General features: G+C 41.1%; 1 protein-coding gene across 1 annotated transcript in view; it reads left to right on the top strand.

The window, feature by feature from the left end:
* Positions 1-25,445, top strand: part of hmga2 (high mobility group AT-hook 2) — a 58,314-nt gene extending 32,869 nt beyond the window's left edge. Inside the window, exons 4-5 of the mRNA XM_088072815.1 lie at positions 10,813-10,845; positions 17,424-25,445. Of these exons, the coding sequence (XP_087928941.1) occupies positions 10,813-10,845; positions 17,424-17,471 (81 nt within the window). The 3' untranslated portion in view covers positions 17,472-25,445. The remainder of the gene's footprint in view (positions 1-10,812; positions 10,846-17,423) is intronic.
* Positions 25,446-26,310: the final 865 nt, after the last annotated feature.

The raw sequence follows: 26,310 nt of genomic DNA, 5'->3' as shown, positions 1-26,310 counted from the left end.
GTGCTGCTGCAGGCTACCGGTAAGTAAATTTGCGTTTCCAAGGATAACAAAGGCATGACTCGCCCTACTATGCTTGTCTCTGCTGTTGATTGGCTCACCATGATATTCTTACTCTCGGCTTAATTAAGGTACATCATGCCTTTGCTATCCAAGAAAACCCAAATTTGGTAGGGATAAGCCTCTCTGGGTCATTTATGTGCTTTTTTGTTTTCTTTGGATTTCTGCAATTAGGTGAGGATTGAGAGAAAAACACAACGGGTAATATTGAGGTCAGCAACAGCAACAATCGAGTTCATGTCATCTATAATACGATATGTCAATAACGGAAAAAATGTGAAAGGCCTAGATGGTGATCAATCCACTGTTGAAAGGTTTTGGTCTGGACCAAATGTCAAATCATCAGAATGAGGATGGATAGACAGTTACCTAGAAACCCTTATTATTAATAATGATAGGAGGAAGAAGAATCAGTACCTGTAATAAGTGGTGTATTTGATTACCTTTACCAATAATAAATTCAAAATAACATCACTTAAATGTAAATTATGGTTTAAAGTCTACAATGATTGTAGTGGCACAATGTAGCCTCCATAGTTTCCCACACAGACAGTTAACCCCTGCAGTCTGTGAATTCCCAAGTGTTTTACAAACCTGCCAGATAAGACAAATGTTTACCTACCTAAGTGCTCTATTAGGCAAAGTTACATTTTAACAATTTAAATGGTGACCATTCCAGGCTTTAACAGGCTCATGCTCTGCACAGCTTTTCATCCGAAGCATATCTCAGGACGGACTTTTCATCCATGCAGACTTGTGTTTGTGGAGGGAAGGTTGGTCAAATCATCCATTTGGCTTCAAAGGAGGTCCAAAGGTTAGCCGGCCCAGTAACGGTTAACCAGAGTAAACAGCAGCAGTGCCTATCTTATGGGATAATTAACACTCACACTGCAAGGACAGCAGAGCGGAAACACAATGCACTTTACATACACACATGCACACAGTACAATCAGATACACAAATACATGTTTTAATGCTATATGTGCAGTCAGAAGAGGTGGGGCCCTGTCTCATAGAAACTACATTCATGTACAATAAATATGTCTTTGAGGGAAATGTAATGCAGAGAGCACATGATGTTTTTCTATTGGCAGTATCGGGAATTTTAAAAATAGAATAGAACTGAATTGCATTAAATTGAAATACTAGCTTGCATGTCAAAAAAATGTTGTTGCTAAACGTATTCAAATGTTCACAACATATTTCCCTTGTTTTCCACCAAAATGGCAAATATTGTGGTGACTATAGCATTATTTTGGGAAACTCAGAGCATTTTAGTCGTCTTTATGTGGATCTAAACATGGAGGTTGCTGAGCCAGTGACTAGCTGCTAAAGGTGCTAACTCCATAACTAGCACTTAACAAAGGCAACAGTGCTAACAGAACAAACAATGGTAACCCAGGGGGAAACTGGGGGTGTGGCTTCCACAACGACAACAAACCGACATCAGCAGAAACTGCCATATGAGCACAGTGGAAGGCGGCAGAAATTAGCTACCTACACACATGCACTAACATGACTGGCAGCAAGCTACAGAGAAGCTCAGATCACAACACACAGAAGTAGCATAAGTTAATTCCAGGTAAGTATGCTAACCAGTGCTAAATAACTGCAACAGTGCTGGCAGAGCTAACATGTTAACCATGGTGCTGCCCTGATATCAGCAGTATGCACCTTATGAGCCCAGTATACTTGCATGCATCAACTTGCACGCACGGTCAGAGGGTTAACTACAACAAGCTCAGATTCCGGAGCTTCTCTGTAGAGCATGACTTTATTCTCTGCTCAGGATGTCATTACTCCACCTTATCTTTACATGGCAAATAGTGGTTTGCTACTTCATTCATGCTCTGAATGTTGCATACAGAACCTTTAACCAAAATGATTTTTTATTTTGCCTAAACCTAAGAGCATACATGAGTCTGGACATGAACCCAAGGTTCTTGTGACAGACTTTGTATGTCTGCCATCCATCCCAGTCACCTCCTTGCAAATCCAGAGCGGTACAAAAATTAAGTGTTTCATTAACTCAAAGGAACTCTAGCAACACCACAACTTAATTATAATGCAATTTAGTAATATGCCAATGTAATTCCTAGAGACAGGGTTGATAGGGAAACAACAACATAAAAAACTGAAAAAGAAAATCCAGCGCTGTGGTAAATTTGAAGGTGTTGTTTGCAGTGTTTTACAGTAGGCTTGTATGCTGCATGCATGTGAATTTGTCTCTATTTTGTTTGCATGCAGCTGCACTGTGTCTCATCCCAAATTAGAATGGACTACAAAAAAGATATTCAAAAACAGCCAACAATGGATATCTCCTTTTAGTTACTTCAGATATTAAATGTGATTCCACTGAAAAGCTTGGATGTTTAAATGGGTTGAACACTTGAACACACAGTTGGGGCTTTTTTTACCCACTGACTTATAATGCAGCACATTAGCAGAGCAGCATCTGTGTCTGACATGATGCATTCAGGCACAGTACTGAGTGTAAGCCACCCAAGCGCTCAGAGTCCAACACACCATCACTATACGGAAAATGGGAAAAAAATAGACTTTAAGTGTGAAAATACGTTTAAGGTCACATTTACATACTTATAGCGAGTGAAATGTGAGCCACTACATGGCCTGGGTTGACAGCTGGATTGTTTAAAATAGAGGCAGATCTGTTCCATTAGATGGACAACTGAAAAAAGGAGCTGAAATGCCTCCTGTGTAGACGTAAAGTTAGAGCACTTAGTTATGTTTATTTGACAGTTTTGCCTTTTAGTTCTGCTTCGGTTCATGTTCACTCTAACTTTTTACAAACAAACCTCAAGAAGTAAACATGGAGTTAGAGAGACTGACAGCAAGTCATGCTGGGGTCCCTTTTTTGGTCTGTACCAGAGTTTACGGTTCAACCAATCCAAAAATGTTGGGTGTGAAAGGACCACTAAACCCGTTTCTAGATCTGGGTACAAAAAGAATGTGACTGGAGAAGTTTTAATGCTGCCAACATTTATATGTGGGGCCCATGTGGGTAGTACATGGGCTGAAGAATTGGGCCCTGAATGGTATTGTCCATGGGTTCCATAATGGCCCCATGCCAGTTTTTCACATGGACGAACTTACCCAAGTAGGCACAAGATAAGATGCTCATTTTGGCCCTATACCCACTTGATACCCAGGTAGCCCTAGCATAACCAGTGTGGGGCCCACTTGGGTAAACCCACCCATATGGGCATATGGCATGGAGCCATTGTGGAACTGGTGGACAATCACATACAAGGTCCATTTTTCAGTCCATTTTTGGGCCCACATTGGCCCCAGATACAACTGTTGGCTGCTTGATACTGGATTACTGTGGTTGATAAGTTAAAGACATTGAGTACTGATACCCAGAGTTAAAGCTTACTTTAGACTTGAAGTTGCTCTCTTTTATAAAAAAAAAGAGATTCTGGTCTGTATTCAGTCTGTTGAACCAGAAAAAGGCTAAACACCACATGGTCTACTAGCTCTCTTAAGAGCAGTCTATCATTTATAGTGCTTGTGCAAATCTACATTTATTTGAACACAGCGGAAGTGATGACATGACTGCGGCATTTCTATGGCTGGTTGGAGAACCAGTAAAGACACAGTGGAAAGTGATGAGGAAAACTGCTGTGGTGCTGGAGAGAGCGTGGGGCTGATAGGTTGGGCTTTTGTGAATGGTGGCCTGTACAAGGTGCTCAGCAGAGCTCTCTTTGATCTGTGATCAGAGGAAGACTTCTGGAAAGAGGCTGCTGGGTGGTTGTAGAGCGCAGAGCCTGGAGCGCCGCATTCCTGGAGCAGCAGAGGGATTGGGTTTCAGCTGAGATGGGGTCCCCCACCATAGGGCTCCTACTTTTAGGCATACTTACCTTGCATACCTTGGAATGGTTGAGGCTGCCCACACTGCCCTCACGCTAGCTGCTCCCCCAGAATCACTTGTAGGGGAGCAGCTGGGCCTACAAGTGATTCATCGTGTTCGGCCCAGGCGACATCAAAGAGCTGCCGGAGCCTGTGAAAGACAATGCTGCTGGTTCTCTTTTGTGGTACAGAGGGAGAGGGGTCTGCTTTGGGGCAGTGGGGGAGAAGCTCTACTAGCAGGAGTGCCTTCTGTACTTAAAGGGATTGGGTTTCACTGATGGTTATTTCGGAATACTTTGCTCCAGATGTACTGCGCTAAGTTTTATTGTCAGACAGTAAACATGGAGGACTCTTCATCCTTTGTCTTTGTAGTCCCTGTAACTCCATTCAGCTGTGTACCTGTAGCTACTTTAACCCCCTGGAACCTGGATCGACATCAGTTTTCTTGTGTTTGCGTTGGGACACCTTTCACAAGCCATTTGAACCTTTAAAACCCAAATATTTTGTTTTGTTTAGTTTTTTCTTCCAGAAAACATTGGGAACAAAAGCAGTGACCAACTTGGCAAAATAAAGAAGAAAATAAAAACAAAAAGAGGGGAGGATTATTAGAAGATGTTAAAAAAAGAAGTAAAAATGTCCTGAAAACTATATATTTATTATAAAATGAATAAACATTAAAACAACAAACACAAAAACGATGACAAAACAAACAAAAAAACAAATTAAAAAAAAAAACAGAAAAATACAACAAAAGATAAATGACAAGAAAGAGCAAAGGAACAAACAAACAGGCCGTAAATACTGATCCCATTAACACCTATCCAGCGTTTTTTTTTTTTTTTTGCATATTTTTAGGTAATTTTCTTGTAAATTGTAAACTTGTTTGGAGTATAAAACCAACATGGATATCATTAGAGGTGTAAAGACACATGAATTATGTTCAGTAAGTGACCCACAGACACATGATTGTCCAAAGTTTATTATTCAAGCGGCCACGTAGGAGGGGCTTCTAGGAGGTGATAGTCCATGAGTCTTGGTTCATTATTAAAAATTCTGACCTGCACTATTTATTTATTTGACCAAGAGGTATGGAAGGCCATTCCTGCAAGGAAAATAAGAACTTATTTTTAGCAATACCAAACAAAAAAAAATTGTTATATTACATTTCACCTTCTGAAACCAAAACTTTTTCACACAGAATGCAATAATTATATTCCTGGTTAGGTGAAGTAATACAAAAAAAAAAAAAGATTTAAAGACGTAAATGCAACAGTTCAGGTCAGAAACAGGACATTACAGTAGGTAGGTTACTGCAGGCGGAGTGTGAGGGGTTGGTGGAAGTTCTCAGCGGAAGTGGTCGAGCACCCACCTGCTCACTAACGAAGGAGGGAGAGTGCTCGAGGCGTTTTTCAGAGTCCTGGCAGTGTTCGGAGGGCCTGCATCCTCCGCTCTGTGAGCACCAACTTCCAAAATTCTTCCTTCACTGCTGCCTGCATTCCTCATGCAGGACCCATCCGGTGTTGACATGGACTCCATTACTGAGTTTGAGCCGACTGACATTCCAGCCAGAGCTGGCACAGAAAACACCAGCTGTTGAGCTGATCTTGTGTGTGTGTGTGTGTTTGGGAGTGTTAGGGACATGGTACTCTTTTTGGGGCCAGCAGCTGGTTGGGCTTATGAGCACCAGGGACTCTACATTTTCTTTTTGCATTCTCAGAGCTAATGGAGTGCTCAGCTGTTGAGCTCTGGTCCAGAGCTACTTCCTGTGCAGTTGTGAGCTTGTTTGGGATCTCCGTCACATGAAACCTCCGTCAAATGCAAACACGGATCGTTCTGCATGTTGTCCTAAGCCTAAAGATTTGAATATAAAGGCGTTTGTCTTCACATATACAGACTTTTTATCAGAAATAATCAATCACTCCTGATTTTACGTATCATGAAAGCAAGCACGCAAATGTGGTGGAGAACATTAGGGGTGGCTATTTAATGTCTGTATGTCCTGGAATTTTTTACATCAGTGACAACTGTGGCCAAAGGCATTGTGTTTTCTGGTTGACTGTGCATCTGTCCATCCCGTTCTCTTGAACTCGATATCTCAAAAATGTCTCAGAGAATATCTTTAAATTTCGCACAAATGTCCATTTGTCACTGTGACCTTATCTGTTGCATTTTAGTAAAAGCAATATCTCAAGAACACCCAGGAGGAATTCATCAGTTAATTGTTGAGTCTAAGTGGATGCTAGAGCCAAATTTTATCAGAATTTGATGGTTGTAGGTCAAGGTCCCTGTGACCTTGCATCAGTGTCATTCTCGTGAAAAGCTATATCTCAAGTAGCCTTTTCTCAAATTTGGCAAAAATGAGCATTTGGACTCAAGAATGAAGTGATAAGAATTTAATGGTGGTAGGTCAAGGTCACCGTGACCTCACAAAGCCTGTATTGGGCCATAATTCATAAATTCACATACTAAGTTTGACCAAATTTCAGACAAATGTTCAATAGGATAAAACGATGAAGTGCTGACATTTTATATTCAAAAGGTCAACATCAATGTGACATCATAATGTTCTGCAAAAACACTTTTCTGGCCATTTTTCAATGCAATAACTCAGGGACAGAAGGGGAGACATTTAGTCAGATACTGAATTGGTGACACTGGTCTTAAACTGTGCTAAATGTAGAGATCTTCTGTGTGTGAATCATTCACGTTTTCACAGACATGATGTAACCTGCGAGTGCAACTTGGCTCACAGATGCATAGAACCACAAGGACGTAATTCTAGTTTATCATCGGTCCCCATTTGTAATTTGGTGACTCCCAACTATGCCAAAATTTGGAGAGCTGTAGTAGAAGGTATGTATGCTTGATCAAGTGCGTGCCACTGCAGTTGTCCCTGCTATTTTCATATTGAGAGATGCAAACACAAGTCCTATTCAAAAATCTGCTGCACACTTTAGTGGATAATATGTCGGCTAATATAACTTCATTATGCATTCCCGACATTTTCCATTCATGGAGTTTCTGCATGTGGCTTTGTTGAGAATGATTGCCATCCAAATAAGATATCCACACGGCCATAATGTGGCATGAGAGGCAGCTGCATCCTTTATACAGTGTTGCAGCCAAAATGTCCCTGTGGTGTGCTGCTGCTTCTGTTTGGCTCTTTGCCTGCCATCATTAAAGTGTTTAAATGACTGTTACAGGCCAGGCTGAAGGCAGGTGTCTAATCTATTTCCTAAAATGATAACACTGTGTTATATTGAGGTAAAGTCCATGTGCAGTTGTAGAAGAGTTTTGCATGCACAAATCGCAGAGCGTTTTGTTACAATTATTTTTAGGACACCTATGATATGGTGGTGAAGTGGTTCACCTCACAGAGGATTTTAATGCAGTGACCTGCTGGGGCCTTTCAGGATTCAAAAAACGTTATTTTCTGTCACATAGTTACAGAAAATAGCCTTTGGTAGAGGGTTCCAAAATCATGAAAAAGCACTCACACCCATGACACTTACATAAAATCACACAACAGTTCCATAGATTAATAAAAACACATGTACGGGAACATTTAAAAAGGGATAACTATCTTGCCTTGTTTAAAAAAATGTATAAAAAATGTAATAAAAGAGTGGAGGAGCTTGAGGAGGAGCTTGGAGGAGCGTGATTGGGAGGAATGCCCCCCCCAATCTGAACCTGGGTGGTGTTTTGTTATTGGACTTCTGTGCTTGCCACAGATTGTCCATAACGAACACGATGTTCAGGCATAAGGGTGTCCATATGTGCACTTGGCATCAGGACACCCTAGGCTGCAGTTCAAAGATTGACTTTGTAGTCGTGTCATCGGACTTGCAACCGCATGTCTTGGACAGTCGGGTGAAGAGAGGGGTGGAGCTGTCAACCGATCACCACCTGGTGGTGAGTTGGCTCCGATGGTGGGGGGGGACACCGGTCAGACCTGGCAGACCCAAACGCATTGTGAGGGTCTACTTGGAACATCTGGCATAGTCTCCCGTCAGAAGTAGCTTCAACTCCCCCCTCTAGGAGAGCTTCGACCATGTCCCGGGGGAGACGGGGAACATTGTTCTGTTGCTGATTCGGCCGATCGGTGCTGTGGCCATAAGGTGGTCCCCCAGAGTTCCTTAAGGCCCTGGATGTTGTGGGGCTGTCATGGTTAACACGACTCTGCAGCATTGCATGGATATCGGGGGCAGTGCCTCTGGACTGGCAGGCGGGGTTGGTGGTCCCTCTTTTTAAGAAGGGGGACCGGAGGGTGTGTTCTAACTATAGGGGGATCACACTTTTCAGCCTCCCTGGTAAGGTCTATTCAGGGGTACTGGAGAGGAGTGTCTGCCGGATAGTCGAACCTCGGATCCAGGAGGAGCAATGCAGTTTTTCGTCCTGGTTGTGGATCTGTGGACCAGCTCTGGACCATTGGTAGGAAACCTGAGGGTGCATGGGAGTTTGCCCAACCAGTCCACATGTGCTTTGTGGACTTGGAGAAGGCATTCAACCCTTGTCCCTCGGGGAGTCCTTTGGGGGTTTCTCCGGGAGTATGGGGTATCGGACCTCGTGATACGGGCCGTCCGTTCCCTGTACGACTGGTGCTGGAGCTTGGTCCGCATTGCCGGCAGTAAGTCGGACTTGTTTCCAGTGAGGGTTGGACTCTGCCAGGGCTGCCCTTTGTCATCGATTCTGTTCATAACTTTTGTGGACAGAATTTCTAGGTGCAGCCAGGGTGTTGAAGGGGTCCAGTTTGGTGACCTCAGGATTGGGTTGCTGCTTTTTGCAGTTGATGTGGTCCTGTTGGCTTCATCAGGCCGTGACCTTCAGCTCTCACTGGATTGGTTCGCAGCTGAGTGTGAAGTGGCCGGTATGAGAATCAGTACCTCAAAATCGGAGGCCATGGTTCTCAGCCGGAAAAAGGATAGAGTGCCCTCTCCAGATTGGGGAAGAGATCCTGACCCAAGTTGAGGAGTTTAGGTACCTTGGAGTCTTGTTCATGAGTGAGGGAAGGATGGAGCAGGAGATTGACAGGCGGACTGGTGCGGCATCTGCAGTAATGCAGACTCTGCACCGATCTGTCGTGGTGAAGAGGGAGCTGAACCGAAAGGCAAAGCTCTCGATTTACCGGTCAATCCCCGTTCCTACCCTCACTGAGGGTACAAGTGGCCGAAATGAGCTCCCCCTGTAGGGTGGCTGGGCTCTCCCTTAGAGAAAGGGTAAGGAGCTCGGAGTAGAGCCACTGCTCCGCGTTGAGAAGAGCTAGATGAGGTGGCTTGGGCATCTAATTAGGATGCCTCCCAGACGCCTCCCTGGTGAGGTGTTCAGGGCACGTCCCACTGGTAGGAGACCCTGGGGAAGACCCAGGACACGCTTAAGAGACTATGTCTCCCAGCTGGCCTGGGAATGCCTCGGGAGCCCCCAGGAAAGAGCTGGACGAAGTGGCCGGGGAGAGGGGATTCTGGGCTTCCCAGCTTAGGCTGCTGCCCCTGCGACCCAACCCTGGATAAGCGGTAGAAAATGGATGGATGGATGGATGCAATTGAAATACTTTTTTTCCGTTTTTATAGGTCACATGATGCTATGGCTATGCGGTTTTCGGGAGGCGCTACAAGAGGTGTTATTGCATTACATAACTTGTTGAGCGGATCATCCGGATGTTTTAGATCCATAATTCCTCTGTGAAATCGTGGACTATCACCTCCCAGAAGCCCCTCCTACGTGGCTGCTCCCATGTATAAGGGGCTCACCTTTACATTGTCGCTCGCATAACATGGGCTTGGATTGGAAATAATGATGGCTAGTGCGGTTGCTGCCATAGAAATAAAGCTGCTAATGCTTTGAAAATCCATCACCATGCTTCTTGGAATGTTATTGCCAAAGGAGAAGTCGCTGAACATCACTCAGTGGAAACATAGTCATCATACAATTGTGAAAATATTGCTTAAGTTTTGGGCAAATCTCTAATGGAAACCCGCTTAGTCATGTTCACTTTTCATTGATGTACCTGATTGGCCAGGTGTGGTGTAAATGTAAATAGGGTTTGTGGTGTGCAGCTAGGAGGAGACTGTGACAACAACCTTTTAGCACAGTCTTTACATACCTTCATTTAGAAAAATTAGAAACACTTGGACTTTCGACTGAAGGGTGAGACAACACCACCATGACCTAGTTTGTTTCAAGTATAGTGAACCTTTAAATTGCCTGTTGGTGTTAATCCGAATGTAATTGGTTGTCTATATGGGTAAGTCCATCTAGATACTGTAATACATTATGGGCTGATCACACCGAGATACATCGCACCAGGTTCAATGGCTCCAAAAACGCCTAGGTAGCACATCTGGAAAAACATCTAGGAGTGCCAGTGGAACTGGTGCAGGTGGCCAAAAGTGGCATTGATGAGCGGTGCGAATCCGCATTTTGAGCAGAAAAGCAGAAAATAATAACCTTGCAAAAAATGCGTTGTGTAGCAGCAAGAGAGGAGAAGTGTGCTGTACTTTAGGGAAACAATGGTTTTGCTGGCGACGCTTCTCGAAAAATACTACTCGGTGTGATCGGATCCTTGGGTTTGGGTGGTATATAATATGTCATACCCTAATACCATCCTGAAATTGCACCAGGGTATACAGTATATAATGGTGTACATGTACACTGCTCTCTTGAGTGTCAAGCAGATTTACTTACTGTACATCGTTTTAGACCGAACCAAGATACTCTGTACTTTCAGTTCTACCAGTTTCAGTCTGCTTTTATTTCATCTTGAATAATAAACCAGCTAGCAATCAATTTCTGCCTTGACCTTTTTGTTAAATGACAGCAAAGAACTGTTCTGCTTGTTGTTTATGATAGCAAGTGGAGGACTAACCTCTCCCTTCTGATCTCTTGCAGCCACAGCAAGTCGTCCAGAAAAAGCCTGCTCAGGTAAGACCATAAAGATTGAGCATTAACACACACACACACACACACACACACACACACACACACACACACAAACACAAATGCAACACACAAACACAAATGCAACACACATGCTATTCAGTCCTTATTATACATTATATTACACTGTATTTCAACACATTGCGCTTTGTATGAATACTGTGTGCTACATTTTTAGGTTACATACTCAACTATTATTTTAAATTGCTCACTATGAGTTTTTAAGTTTAGGTAGATCCAGTTCAGAATTTAAAAGTCATAAATTACTGTGGTCCTGAATGGTTTCCATGGTAAAAAGCATCATTTGGTCTCCCAGTGGAGGATGTGGTTGTATGTTTTTTGCAGTCCTGGTAAGTGTAGTTGAAACTTTATGTGTAAACAATGCTGTGGTCAGCGTGTGGTTATGTTAAGGCACAAAACTGGAGTTTACCCCTTTGGTTCAGAAAAGACCATGTTTTGGCTTAAAAATACCCTTTCTTATTGGCCCAATCGTGACAGGAAATGCAAGGATGTCTTCGTAAAAAAAATACCACTTTTAGTGCCCCCACGACCTGGCTTGGTCGTAGGGATGCTCCATTTCTGAACACATTACCAGGTGACAATAAAAAACACCCATGTTTGGAGGTTAAAAGCCACTAGACAAGCAGTGATTACTTGCTATTGTTTGTACGTGTCAAACACTGGTTTCCAGCCTGGTAGGCATCTCGCCTAGCTGTCACGCCATCCACCATCCCCTCCACCTCCACATGACAGTCAGTTTATATACTACTTAACTTAAATCAATTTAGAAACACTGATATGATACATATGAAGCATACAAATGGAAGGCATTCGTGGTTTTCATAAATGTACAATACCAATAATTTCTTCGGGTAACCTTGGTTGTCCTGGATTAAAATCTTTTCCACAAAGTGAAATTGTGTACCGCCACATTTGACTGAAGGAGCAACATAACTGTCTCCTGTAAGCTTGGGTGGTATGTAATATTTCATACCTTCATATGTTTCTGAAATTTCAACAGGGTATATGCTATATGATGGAATTAGTGTGTGGCGTTAGTAAGCAAGTCCACAGTTCCAAAAACACCATCTCCTGTTTGGTCAAAACCAATCCTCAATTCTCAGAGTTAGATGTAAAAATTCCCCACACTGTTGTTGCTGGGCGCCGGCTGTTTATAGTCCTGTAACTTCTCCCGCCAACACTAAGTATCGCAGTGTATTTTCACTCACCCGCCTGTTTCACCAGAAGAGACCAGAGACTAAGCTCTGTCAGTGCGTGCTATGCACTACACATAATGAGTTTAACAGAAAGAGGAGCGCATGTATTTTTGATGGTATTGAAAAACATACCTTCAGGATTTTTAAATACCTTGGTGTGCCGTAATACAGTGATACCGTCCAAGCTTAATCTCCTATGTTAAAGTTGCATGCATAGTTGACCAATCCATTCACTCCAGGTCCTCCCAAAGAGGTTTTACTGTACCAATCACCTCTGAGGCTTGGTCCAAGCCTATAGTTGGTGCAACTTTAACTATGTCCCTATGTAAGGCTTACGCTAGTGCTGGCATTTTCACTTACAAAAGGTCGGGCCAGATTAGAACTGTGGACTAAGTCATATCTGTAAATACAGGGGTGCTTTTAGCAAGAAAAAGGTGAGATGAGCCATGAGTTATTCTTAGGGAGAAATTCCAAGATTAACAGCAGTTCCTCCATCTCTGACGGTTCATATGTAGCAGATAATTAGATGCTGTTTTGTATTGTTGGTGTGAGCACCTACATCAGAGGGAGAATGAAAGCAGAATGGTAATAAGTGAGTGCAACATGACACAGGACCCCCACCCCCAGCATTCCCTCACACTCCAGGAATCCACCAGCCTCCCTCTGTTCACTGATGCGGGCCACTTCTTGGTGTGAATGCATAACTCGGCTCTGATTTGTGGCTGTGTGGGAACAGGGCTGAGGTAGTTGGGAGGCGCTGTGAGGCCCTGGGAGCTGCAAGCCATAAAAATGTCATTTAGCTCTCCCACTTTGATAGGCTGCTTTATCTCAGCCCCACCACCACTAGCCTGTACAAAACCTCAAGTCCCTTTCATTCCAGTGCTTGGGATGGGGTGGGGTGGGAAGGATAAATGACCCAAAAGAAACCTTCAACTTTACACATGAACATGGCACCATTTCCCATTGAAGTTTCAGCTACTGCTACCTGCCAGGTCTCCTATTTCTACATTCGGCTTGTTTTGCTTGAAAAATACAGTCTGAATATCTCCCCTGGCTGATTACTCAGAGAAACTGAGACTGTGCACTTAGTCCGAGAGTATAAGTAAGTAAGTATAAGTCAATAAAACCATAAATATAATTGGCCTATGCTAGTCTGCTAGTTAGCTGATTAGCCAAGATAACTAGAAGACTACTGGGGTAGTTGATAATAGATTGCTCCAGGAGTAACGTTAATCTGTAGCACCATGTGGCTTCGCCCTAGTTCCCTTATCCCAAATTCTGTGGGATTCTTCCATTAAAATTTGGATTACTGCAGAAAGTAAACTCTGTGGTAAACTAATGTTTATGTTACTTACATGTTTTGTTCAGCAAGATAATTTTCAGTAATGAACACTACTTTTGAATTTTTGAACCCTAAATGTAATTGCCAGAAGTAAAAAACTAACGTAAGATCTCATTAAGCTTGTTTTTTTAAGACGCATAAAAGCTTCAAAGTTCACTGTTTACAGTTTACTGTTGTATTTTATATCTAAGAACAAAATGTGGAAGTCTCCTGAGTTTGTGTTAACCACAGACCTTCTGACATCTAACCAAAAACCCACTCAAAAAACACATTGAGTTTGAGACGAGGGAACCATACATGCCGAGATGCTAACTCGTTTTTTAGGACTCATTCATTGGGCACTCTAAAAGCTCAACAGTTCCACATAAAAAAAGCTAATGCTAACTTTTTATAAGCACCACATTCTAGGAGGTATAGTAAAACAAACATCCTCCATCCTTGGCTTTGAAGAAACGTTGTAAATATGTTTGTGTCAGTTATATGTTATTTGAAAGAAAATCAGAACCGGTCAGAAACTCAGTTGTCATGTCAAGGACTGGAAATTGAGATCTTCTGAGAAAATTGCAATCGATGCATCTCTAACTGTTTACATTCTGCAACTGTTTCATGCAGTTGGATTCCTGTATTACAAGCAAACCACATAGTAATCAAAGTCTTCGGTATATGCATGATGGTACTAAACAGTTTTTACTTTTTCTGTACTCCTGACTGGCCTAAGGGGTTATTTATGCTCAAAGTTAGATACATATATGGACTCGAGTGAAGTCTTGTGTCCATACTCTGCATTGATTTTGTTCGTATTAATGCTTGTTATCTAAAAGCTTATCAATATGAACGAAACAGAGCAGTACCACTGGAGATTGTGTGGGCAGTGAAGCATAGTTTAAGGGGGATATGGTTGGAGGACATGACAAAGACATTGAAAAATGGCTCAACGAAATGAATTGAAATGGTTCTCTATCCACTTCTTGATGTATTTAATGGCCTCACAGGCTTCTGACTTCTACAATGTGTCCATCAAAGGCACATTATTACAACTTCTTCCACCGTTGCCTTGTTTGTTGTGTTGGAAACTTTTGACCCTGACCTCTAGTGCCACTTATTGGTTGTATCTATGCAATCATAAAGGAGTCATAGAATTATGAGGGCAGTGATGTTTACAATGTTTGAAACGGCATATGTATTTTCTTACGGAAATGGAGTACAAATTAGCCTTAAGACAGCTATCACATTTGAGGGTTGTGGGGAACACCACATCCGTGGAGTCACTGGTAAGATGTTAGCTATCTATTGAGAATTAGTGGACAACTGGAGAAGGATTCTGTCACAAAAAGATACAAGAAAGATGCAAAAAAAAGACTGGCACTAGATGTCACAAGTTGTGGTGAGCTGATTCAGAAATTGTATGACTGAATGTCCTGAGTTTATGGAGACTGGAGAAACGGAATATGAGAGAAACCAATAAGGTAGGGAGCAACGGTGATTCTTGCCAAGGTGGCCACGAAACTTTGTTTGGAGGAGATGGCAGTTGATGAAGCAGCAAGTGTGACTTGAACAGAATTGGGATATACTTTTTGTAGGTACAACTGAAACTATAAATGCCGGAGTAGTGATTGTCAGAAAGGGTATTATTATGCCAGTGTTTGAAGGATTATGGTGTGTCACATCTCTGTGATGACAAGTGTTCACCTTTTCACTTGAAGTGTGACTGGTTGGGACAGCTATGACCACACTTCAGATGTAGTCAGACGACTTGTCGCAAAAACTAGTCCAAACCAAGTTCCCAGAGGGTATGCTGGACTCTGAAACCAATTTTCGTGGTAGTAAAACCATGTAATTATACAGTCACGTGATGCCCTGCAGCTTAAAAAGACATTTTCCCATTGACTTACAATGTGAAAGAGGCACCTGTGAGTCAGTGGATACAATTTTTGGAGCCTCACAATCTCCACAAAGTGACTAATTTTACTATCAGGATTTGATCACTTTGGTCTGATAACATTTGGAAAGTCTAGAAGAGCTGCATGATTGAATCTTTTTATCCTCACATAAGTACACGGAGTGCTAAGCAGGAAGTACCAGGCTACCTACTCAAACCTTGACCATGGAGTGGCAGAAAATGCACATACAAATCTTTATGTAAAATTCATCATTAATTGATTGGGAATCTGTGCTTTGACATGTCAGTTTGGTTGTAGACACCATCACCAGGTTGATTAAATTGGAGGCAATAGTGATGGATACCTCCATCCTTTTAGAATGAAGGTGTGAATTGGTGTGGGTGGGAGTGGAGGGCCAATATGATTAAAGCTTCTTTTTTGTTCTCAACCCACACTACCACCATGACCACCACCTTTCTTCTCTCCTGCTCTCATTTGCCCTCGTTACACATGGTAGCATTTAGCGGGCCTTTCAAGACCAAAGTGTGTGAGTGCTAATGAATGGAGTTTGAGCTGCATTGCTGTGGCCTGGGAAGGAAGAGGGTTATAAATTGTGTCAGTTAGCCTCCCTGAATAAAATGAAGCCATGTGGAAAATGAAATCCATTTCATCTGAGGAGGGAGGAGTTCTCTCTGTCCCCCCCAGTGTCGCAGTGGTCATCTTGCACTTTGAAAAAACAACTGCCACTTGTTCTGGGAATAGAGGGGAATTTAGGGTTAGGGAGCCATCATTAGCACTGCAGTCCATTTACATCCTCTGTTGTAGGGCACATTTTGATTTTGTAGAAGAAAAAAAAACAATGTTGCTATTTTGTTAAGTGAAGTGAAGTGAGTGCTTGAGGTTATGCTTTGTTACTTCACCAGCAAAATTAATTAAAGAGCACCTGCTGCCGACAAGCAGAGCAATTACCAACAAAATCCAAACAGCTTCTTCTTTCAGTCCAAACACATGAAATCAGAGAACTTACTTTTACCACTGATAATGGAATCTTGGGTGTACATTTAGATAAAAATCTATTGTATTAATCCACTTGGAAATTATATAAAAAAGATGGAAAAGATGGAAGTTCTTGCCTCATAATTATAATGTTAGGACATCTTCACTATCAAAATTATTCAGGATGATAACTGTCTGTACATCCATGGTTACAGTGCTAACAGGAACTGCTGGTAGACTTTTTATCATGCAGATTTCCAAAATGCAGAAAAAGGCTGAAAAATACTGGTTCAGCTAAAGCTAACAGCTAAAATTGTTTAGAGGTGTTGGTGTGGCTGTTTAGTTTATACTTGCACAGATTTTGAGTACAACATCTCCACATTTTTTATACCTCCACACCGGTGATAGCCGAGGCTAGAGGGATTTATGTTTTTGGATTGTCCGTCCGTCGGTCCATCCGACACATTGTTGTGAGAGCGATACTTCAAATTCCCAAATTTCCTTAAGGGAATTTCTTCAAAATTTTACATGAATAGTCACTTGGACTCGAGGATGAGCAGTTAGATTTTGGTGGTCACAGGTCACAGGTCAAAGGTCAAGGTCATCGTGACTTCATTCTTGTCGGCACAATATCTCAAGAACACTTTGAGGGAATTTCTTTAAATTTGGCACAAATGTTTGAGCAGACTCAAGGATGAGCAAATTAGATTTTGGTGGTCAAAGGTCAAAGTGACCTTACATTCGTCTCATTCTTGTAAAAGAATTATGTCAAGGATGCCCTTAGGGAATTTCTTTAAATATGACACAAACATTCACTTTAACTTTACTGGAATTTAGCACAAGCGCCCACTTGGACTCCAGAATGAACTGATTAGAATTAGGTGCTCAATGGTCACTGTGAAGTCACAAAACATGTTTTTGACCATAAGTCAGAAATTTATACAGTTATGATGACAAAAAAGTCACACAAGTGTCTACTAGGATACAGTGAAGTGATAACATTGTATATCTAAAAGGTCAAAGGTAACTGTGACATCATAATGTTCTGCAAAAACACTTTTCTTTGTTTTTTTGAGGAGACATTTGGTCAAATACTGAGTCGTATGCTTGTGTCTTGTTTCATTACAGGAAGAAGAGGAAGAAGAAGAGGCTGGAGAGTCCCCAGAGGAGGACTAAGCTACCACATCATGAAAACTCTACCTCATTCAGCTGTCAGGTCTTTCAAAGGGAAAAGACTGCCTTGACCACTTATTTTTGACTTTTTCCACATGTTATCTTACTTGGTTTAGTTTCAGCTAGAGAGTTTCCATCTTAACTCTGTCACTGAACTGGCAGAAACGTTCAGTATATGTCTTTTATTTCCTTTGATACGCTTTTACATAGACCATACAGAATGCAGCAACATATAAAAAAAATCTAGTAATTGTAGTGCTGCCAGGTCTTATTGGCTGAACAGATACAAACAAGCAAAAAGTACAGCTTCAGACACTCTGCCTGCCAAAACAAACACAACTCAGGCAGAGACAGACACATCATCAACCCCCTTACAACACACTCACACTCAGTGAGAATCAACTCGAAAACAGACAGACACAATGAGTAAATGTTCGGTGGTTTCGATTCAGAATCCTCAGAGCATAATCATCTTCATATGAGTGAGAGCATCACTAGGGGGTGCATAATTCTGAAGACCACACCATTGTACTGAGGTGCACATTACATGCACTCATACTGCCACTGCATCTCTCTCATGGACAGAAACAAATCAGAAAACTTTCACACACCCTGTCGTTGTTGACTGATTCTCCAGACACCGATGGCAAAAAGAGACTGGGACAGTCTGCTTTTGTCATACAGACATGTAGAACAACAGTCTGCTATTCCAATATATCATTGTGTTGGCACTAAGACAAACCAACCCAACTACCCCTCACCAAAACTGGTTTCAAGCCACCAACAACAAGGAGACACTCAGGCCTTTCTCAGGGCACTGGTTGATCCATCATGTTGGCTCAAAGTTATTTAGAAAAAAAATTGCTGAGGTTGTTAGCATTGGCTAGTCCTCACACATCATCCTAAGGAAAAGCCATCCTGTACTTCTCTCTATGGGTTGCGCCCAATGCAAAGGTCCATCAAAGGATCAGTCCGCAAGTGAAGTCAGTTTTCTTGACTTAAAGAGCCTGTTTACATCTGCTATAAACATGCATTTTGATGATCTGAACCATTTCTATGTATACCTACAAAAAGTACCACAATTTGTATATGATTCACATAATCATAAGCCAGTAATTTGTGTACAGCCCAGGAAGGCTGTGGTTCTGTGGCCATTGTGCTGGTGGCATTGAGGAAGTAGCATAAAGACCAAAAGTGCGCCAAATAAGGGAAGGCTGGGTCACTGAATGGGTCAAAAAACACAGGACTTTCCTGTAGGAGACCAGTGTTTGGAACCATATGAAACCAAGTGATCTTTATTTTAAAACATGTTGTTGCCATGTTTCTTTTCCTTAATCTAACCTACATAAGTTGACTTAAGTACCTTGTGCTAAGTATTTTGAACACGCCATTTGTAGAGAGTTAATTTGTTAGATATCATACCAAACGTTGTATGAGGGTACGTTGTCAGTACAGAAGTAGATCAACTGCTGTTAAAGCTTATAATGTGTCATCAGTTGAATACTAGTGTTCAGATTTTATTATTGCGTACATCACTTAATCTAGAAAGTTAAAGTGCTCACTTGGACAGTCATTATGGTCACACGCAGTATTTGATGACCTCAGAATGAAACTCAACAATTGATTTATCTTTCTCCAGAAATATATAGTCTCTTCCTTTTGGTTATTTAAAAAACTCAACAGCCTTAAAATTTAACATTGGGTTGCAGCCAGTTCTCTTTATGGATCTGCCCATTTGAAAGATCTAGTCCAGCAATGCCTCCAGTATGCATTTAAAGCTTTAATTTTGTTGATGTCACCCAAGGTGGTGTCAGTTTTACTTGATAAAGAAGAACATCCGAGAACTACATGAACTCTCCGTTGCTCTCCCTGTTGTTGGTGGACTTCCACACCTCTTACTGCGCCAGAAAAACCATAGAACCTCTTCACATCCTGTTGGTACTCCACTACCAGACAGGTTGACATTGCATCAGACTACTGTATACCATTTGTTCACAGTTACATTAACATAGCCTTGTTCAGTTTGTTCTTTGCGCAGCATAGCTTTAAAGCCTTGACTCCGTCATTGATGTCACACTACAAAGAAATCCACAGACTTGCAAAAAAACACTCAAGAACCCAAAACCTCAAGAACAAAAAACCACAAGAACAAACCACACATTACCTCATGACACACTTGATACCTGGATTTAGTGGCAGTGTGACATTGGATGACTCATCACGCACTGTAACTCCAGGGAGCCTTACATTTATAGAAACCTGTTGGTATGCCAGTGCTTTCTGCTCACTGATATGCAATATCCTCTCATGATTTCAAACTACCTCTGACTCAGAAGAACCAGCTAATGAACGCTGTTGCTCAGTACACACTGAGTAATGCCAGGGAGGGCAGTGTGCGTTCAGATATTGTGTTGCAACTTTATACTGTACATTAAAGCGAGGTCATGCCGGTTGGTTGCTGTCTTGTCATGGGGGAACGGCAATTTGTCTGCAACTGTTTTGTTTGATTCAGTCAGGTAAACCCTACACAATCCAGAAAGAAGCAAATGTCAGATATGACAGAGCCAAGTGCATAAACATTGAAGGAAAATTCAGCTGTTTTACTACGGTGGCCTCATTTTTGTCACATATGATCATCTTTACTATTGGTGATGACTATAGACTGTATACAATAATGGTCGCTAATGTGGACTTCCATTTTGAAGCCTTGAGTTTTGTATTTTGGCAGTTACCATCTTGGATTTCTGGAACTACAAGTGACCGTATTTGGTCATGAGGGTGGAGGTAACCCTAATGCTAGCTGCTAGCTTGGTTAGCATGGTACATTTACAACTTTTCAACTGTGATAATGCTAATGCTAGTGCTAATTTTTGCTGGCAAAAAGCAGCCTAAAACCTATTAAAACAAAATGTAACATCACTGAAACTGAATATTTGACTCATTACAAGGACTTTTAGTTGAACCGAATACTGAGCAAGACTTTTTAGATGACCAAAATGGTAAAAGTTATTTTCATGAACTCAAAATACTCATAACATCATAGACACTACAGCTATGTCTTTACTCTGGGGGATACGCTTTAGTTATGTTATCCAAACATTGTTGTTGTGGTAGCTAATTGTCAGTGGACTGCACCCCAGTGGTCACTCAAAGTGGCCATGCCCTTAGCTACACATAACTTTCAGCCTAAATAACAATTAATCGTGAGAGTGATATAAAAATTCATCCCGTACTCTTGTTATGAATGCTGAAATTAGCGACTGTGACCAAAAGTATTTTAGTTTCAGGCTGTAAACATGTTTATTTCTGCTGTAAATTTGGGCATTTAACATGGGGGTCTATGGGGATTGACTCACTTTTGGAGCAAGCCTCAAGTGGCCATTTGAGGAACCGCAGTTTTTATGCACTCCTGTGTTGGTTTCACTTAGTTATGACTAGGAATGATAACAATTAATTGACAATCGACTAATTGGTTGTTAAGAATTTTATCAAACATGAAATTCACTTGATTAATCAATAGGCTATGCAATGCTGTTAAAGTATATGCAAAATGTTACTGTGAAAAATAGCATTTGGTATTGCTTGAAATAAGCAACACTTCTACATCGTTTTTTTCAAATGATTTTAATTTTACCAATAATCATTTAAGGAAAGTGCTCATGATTTCCTAGACATGACACTACAATATTTGACCTAAAATTGTTGTTGCTTTCAGACTTAACTGCATTATCTGAACAACTTTTTACTTGAAACCGTAACACAACCAAAATATCATTTTTACCTACCCACACGTTAAGCCAAGAAGCATTTAAGAATTAATAATTTAGAATTAGCTAAAGGTACAAGAATCACAGAAGACATTTTAGGTAAAAACGCTGATGATACAACTGAGAACTATTCGTCACTGCTGCAAAGAAAATATGTTCTCTGCCCTGTAGATGTATATCTGTCTATGTTTTTAAGACAGCTTTACAGAAGTGAAACTGAGTATGTGTTTAATGGATCACTTGTGTCTTCTTTGTGGTAAAGACTTTCCAGATCTTTGCAATATGACTGAAATGTCGTCATAACCTTCGGTGATGATCCAACAATTATTGTTTCGATGCAGTCTTGAGAGTTCAATTTCATCACTCATGCACTTGGCACTGACTGGCCTGACATTTTCTTCTTTAGAGATTCCTGGAAAAAGCCTCGATTCAGTGGTCTGTTTTTTATACTTAAAACACAAAAGCAGCTAACATATTAAGTACTGTTTTTTCTTATTTACCTTAATGTTAATTTGTATCTAAACATTTTAATGAAACATATTTAGCATTATCTGCAAACTGGGACTTCTGTTTGACAAGCTGTTAACTTGAATTTATTTTTTTTTCTTCTGATTTACACAATGGTTTAATAAGGATCAAGTGTTTGTACGACACTACATATTACTACAAATGTTTTTTTTTGTTGTTGTTTTTTTTTGGCTTTTAATAGTTAAACTTGTTTTTCCTGAGTTATGTACTACCTATATATGTACAGTACCTCAAACACACGTTAAAAATGGACTAATCAATTGACAAATACCTACCTCCAGTCTCGAAAAGGAATGATTTTGCTGGTTTACTTTCAGTATGAGTTACATTGATGTATGATATGATCTATGTCAGGACTGCAGAAGCTCCTTACTTAAAGTATTGTATCAGATCATTCAAGTTTCCGATCTCAGTACATTTGGATTCTCAACTTCAAAGTGACTTTCAGGTTTTGGAACAGATATGTTTGGATTTTTGTATATTGTATTCATGAATATGTTTTTCTTGTTTTTAATTAGTAGATATCGATATACTTGATTAGCTGTTTTGTGTACTTCACACAAATGTGATTTTTCTTTTCTTGTGATATGGTTAAACCAGATGTATATGGAATTGCTTTGTACTTAGTGATGGATTATACCATTTTTCACCTGTCACCATGGCAACCTTTGAAAAGTTAACATGGTATTTTAAACTGGGCCTGAGGTAGAGCCTCAGAGGGGCTACAGCCCATCAACCTGCTGCCAGCACCCATTTTGAATGTTACCACCCAATTTAGTGGTCATTGATATGGGTTAGAGGGGTTCTACACCAGTATAATCAGAATGCCATTATCAATAAATGCCCATTGGCATCTATTATACACATATGTCATGTGACATACCCTACTGGACATATGTTACATACCTATGCCTTTTAGTTTCACAAGGGACACAAATCCCGGTCTCTTGAGTGAAAGTCCAGTGCTTGAACCACCCATCGCCCCGATCACCCTCCCTACCTACCGGACTTTCTTGCTCTTTATACTAACGTTATGTCAACTGACTTCCTTCGTCCTTGCATATCAATAAACACTGACATTTAATACACTGATAACAGCATTCTGAACATACTACTTGGTTTAGCAAGACTCTTCTAACCCACATCTACCACCAAGAACGGCCATATAAACCTGTAGTTGGTAACATTTATAACAAGTTTTTGTTGTATTCGCTCTACTATTAGTAGATCCAGACAGTAGTAAATGAGACAGATCACATGTCTGTGAAAAAACATGTTCCTCTTGCTTCTCTTAGTGCCTCTAATGGCTTTTGTTAGAATCCCCTTCAGCGAAACCCAGCCACCATATTGAAAACACTGGCTCACTGGCCAGACCAACAATCTTATGTTACAGCTAAACAGTGCACAAAAATATGTTTCTGAAAACATTTGAGGCAGGAAATGGGAAATGCAGTAACAAAATCTTGACTAATTGATCGGTGCTGCATAGTTTGATTTTACAAGCAGTGATTGACATGATTGACAGCTGCGTTATAGACTTCTCAGCACTGATGAATGGTTTTCCTTCAGCCAAGGTAGATTCTAACAAATACCATTGGAAGAAATAGGAGGAGGCAGAGAACTTTTTTCTTAGAGATGATCTGTCTCATGTACTACTGTCAGGATATAGTGATGGTTTCTGCAGATATGTCAAAAAGTTATTTTCATAAAAGGTACCAACTGTAGCTTTACTCGAGTGATAACATTCAAACCAGGTCAGCAACACCAGTATGGAACAATGGCAAATTAACAGAGGCTGTGGTAAACTCTCGCTAAGCAACAACCTGCACAGTGTCTTCTACCATGAAACTGCCTTCAAGCTGCAAAATGTATTCCCACTTTACTGAGTGTCCAAGGACCAATATCTAGAACTTGAAAAAACACTGCATGTGATAGTTGCTCAATAAAGAAGTCTTACAGCAATGATACTGCCAGCATGTGAGGGTTCACAAAATACAATTGATGCAGGTGAAATTACAAGCCACTGTTGTGTCTTTGCCTCAAATGGCACCACCCAGGGCAACTTTGGGTTTGTTCGTGTTGACTTATTTATGTGCCTTTATCTGCAGGTGTGCCGGGTTTAAAATTCAGTACACATTCAGTGTGAACACACCATAGTAGCACCATCAGCTTACTGCTCCCACATTAGGCCTTTTTCACGCAAGATGGTTTCATATACAAGGAAAAGCACAGGTTTAAATGATAAATTAATGAATTCTATTTATCTGCTTCAGGTTCAGGGTCCTGGTATTGTGTATGCTGACTCACTGTCACACTGTGATGGTTTGCAAGGACACGTAAATTGAACTGAGTCATATACGAAGACGGCTGTTTTCGATTGTGTTTATCAGCAGAATTACGGAAAATCTTCTGGATTTTTTTTTCATGAAATTTGGTTAATGGGTGTCGTATGAGCCAAGGAAGAACATTTTACATTTTGAAGCAAATCCAAATCATTGAACAGATAAACAAATTTTCATTTTGGTGAAAGCTGCAGGATAGAGAATTTGGCCATGACCAAGGTTTGCACTCTCTGAGTGCCCCTCTAACGTTAGCAAGGTCAACAGGGCTAGGTGTGCTAGCAGACGCTGCACACTTCCCTCTGCGTGCTGATAGGTTTGGAAAATAGTTCCTACATGAAACTGCTATTTTTTATATTCCAGACACTGTGCAGGTAATGCTATTTCTAATAATCCAACCAATCCAGACAGAGAGAATCATAAGCTTCTGTTAAATGAGCTGGCTAAGAAAACACTGTGCACCTGTTGATGGCGGCTCATCAGTAGCTTTGAACGAATGGCTTTGAAACAGACAGGCTTCATCATTTAACACCACACCATCCATCAGTCACACAGACCCCATGTAGACCTGGTATTAACATGTGATCTGTATGTCCCGATAAGGAAAAAGGGTACTGGAGCATGCGATAATACCAGGTATAAATGTGGCCTACGTGACACCACCAAGCTCAACAAGCTCCAAATTTTGAGCTTTTGAAGTTTGTATTTCCTTCAGAAACTTGAGGTCAGTAGAATCTGAAACACCAGCTCATGTTGTGTGGAGGAGATGTTACCTCGCTGTTGGGCAGAATGATTGCAGAAGCCACTGTTGATGAGCTTTCAGCTCTGGGAGTCTTAATGAAGTTGATCTCTTCATGATATCATGTTCTAGTACAATCGAATACACATCACTACCTCCTGTAAGGCCTACTTTTACCTCATTTTCAAACTTAAATACTGTTTAAAATTCAGGTGTCCGAGAGCATATGGAGAACATTTTAAAATTTTATATATATATAGTTTATTTTTGTGGGGGATGAATTTTATAAGACTGTTTTTCTCTGCCTCTCAGTCACCATTAGGTAAGACTGGACATGTAACCTTTGGAAAGGATTTTTCTTACATTATGCAATGTTTTGTAGTTAGCTGTGAGGGAAGTGGAGAGATTTCCCAGCTCTCCTTCTGCCTTGCTCCTTCTGTGTCATTTCAAGTGTCTTCTACAGTATCTAACTTTTATTGCTTTCTCTATCCACGTAGTATTACCGTCTTTAATTTCACTACAAATTTTGCTTGCTTGCTAAACAAAGTCTTTATAGATATTCACTGCGTTTTATCCAGCACAATAAAAAGTATGGCATCCATAACATAGACGTGTTTGCGTCTTTTTGATTTCTGCTTTAATTTTTTTACAGTGTTGATGAATACTGAATCTCTGCAGTTTGAGGAGGGATATACAATGATGTGGACGCTGTGCTGAACGTGGTGAAGAAGAAGCTGAGCAAGAAGGAAAAGTTTTCGATTTATTGGTCAATCTATGACTTCCATATCTCACCTATGGTCATGAGCTTTGGGCAATGCCCGCTAGAATGAGATTGGAGCAGAACTGCTTCTCCTTCGTGTCAAAAGGGGCCAGTTGAGGTGGTTCGGGCATCTGATCAGAATACCTCCTGGGTGCCTCCTATGCAGGTGCTCCAGGCACATCCAACTGGTGGGAGGCCTGGGGGCAGACCCAGAACATGCTGGAGAGATCATATACCTCATCTAGCCTCAAAATGCCTCAGGACCCCCTGGAGAAGCTGGAAAACATTGCTGGAGAGAGGGATGTCTCAACTACTTTGCTCAGTCTGCTGCCCCTGTGACCGGGCCCCGGATAAGCGAATAGTGATGGATGAATGGACAGATGGATAGACAGATGGATGGAAGAATCACCGCAGTTCATTGCATACTCCATATGTTTGGGATACATAAGTGGTTAGGGTGCATGGATCAACCTGGTTTCACAGAAAAATAAGTAAAATAACCACAACCTCTTAAAACTGCATGCGTGATGACATATATTCTGTTGAGATTACATGTCTGACTTAACTCCCAAGTAAATATCGGCAAGTCCCAAGTCAAGTTACAAGTCAAGATGGACTAGTCCCAAGTCAAGTCCTAAGTGCTTTACTTTGAGATCCAAGTCCCAAACAAGTCATAATGCCCTCCTCACTAAGTGTACTGCCATTTCAT

This window comes from Plectropomus leopardus, chromosome 22 (assembly GCF_026936395.1).
Source record: "Plectropomus leopardus strain MGB_pleo_1.0 chromosome 22, ASM2693639v1, whole genome shotgun sequence".
NCBI lineage: Eukaryota > Metazoa > Chordata > Actinopteri > Perciformes > Serranidae > Plectropomus > Plectropomus leopardus.
This window is presented reverse-complemented; position numbering and strand designations above follow the sequence as displayed.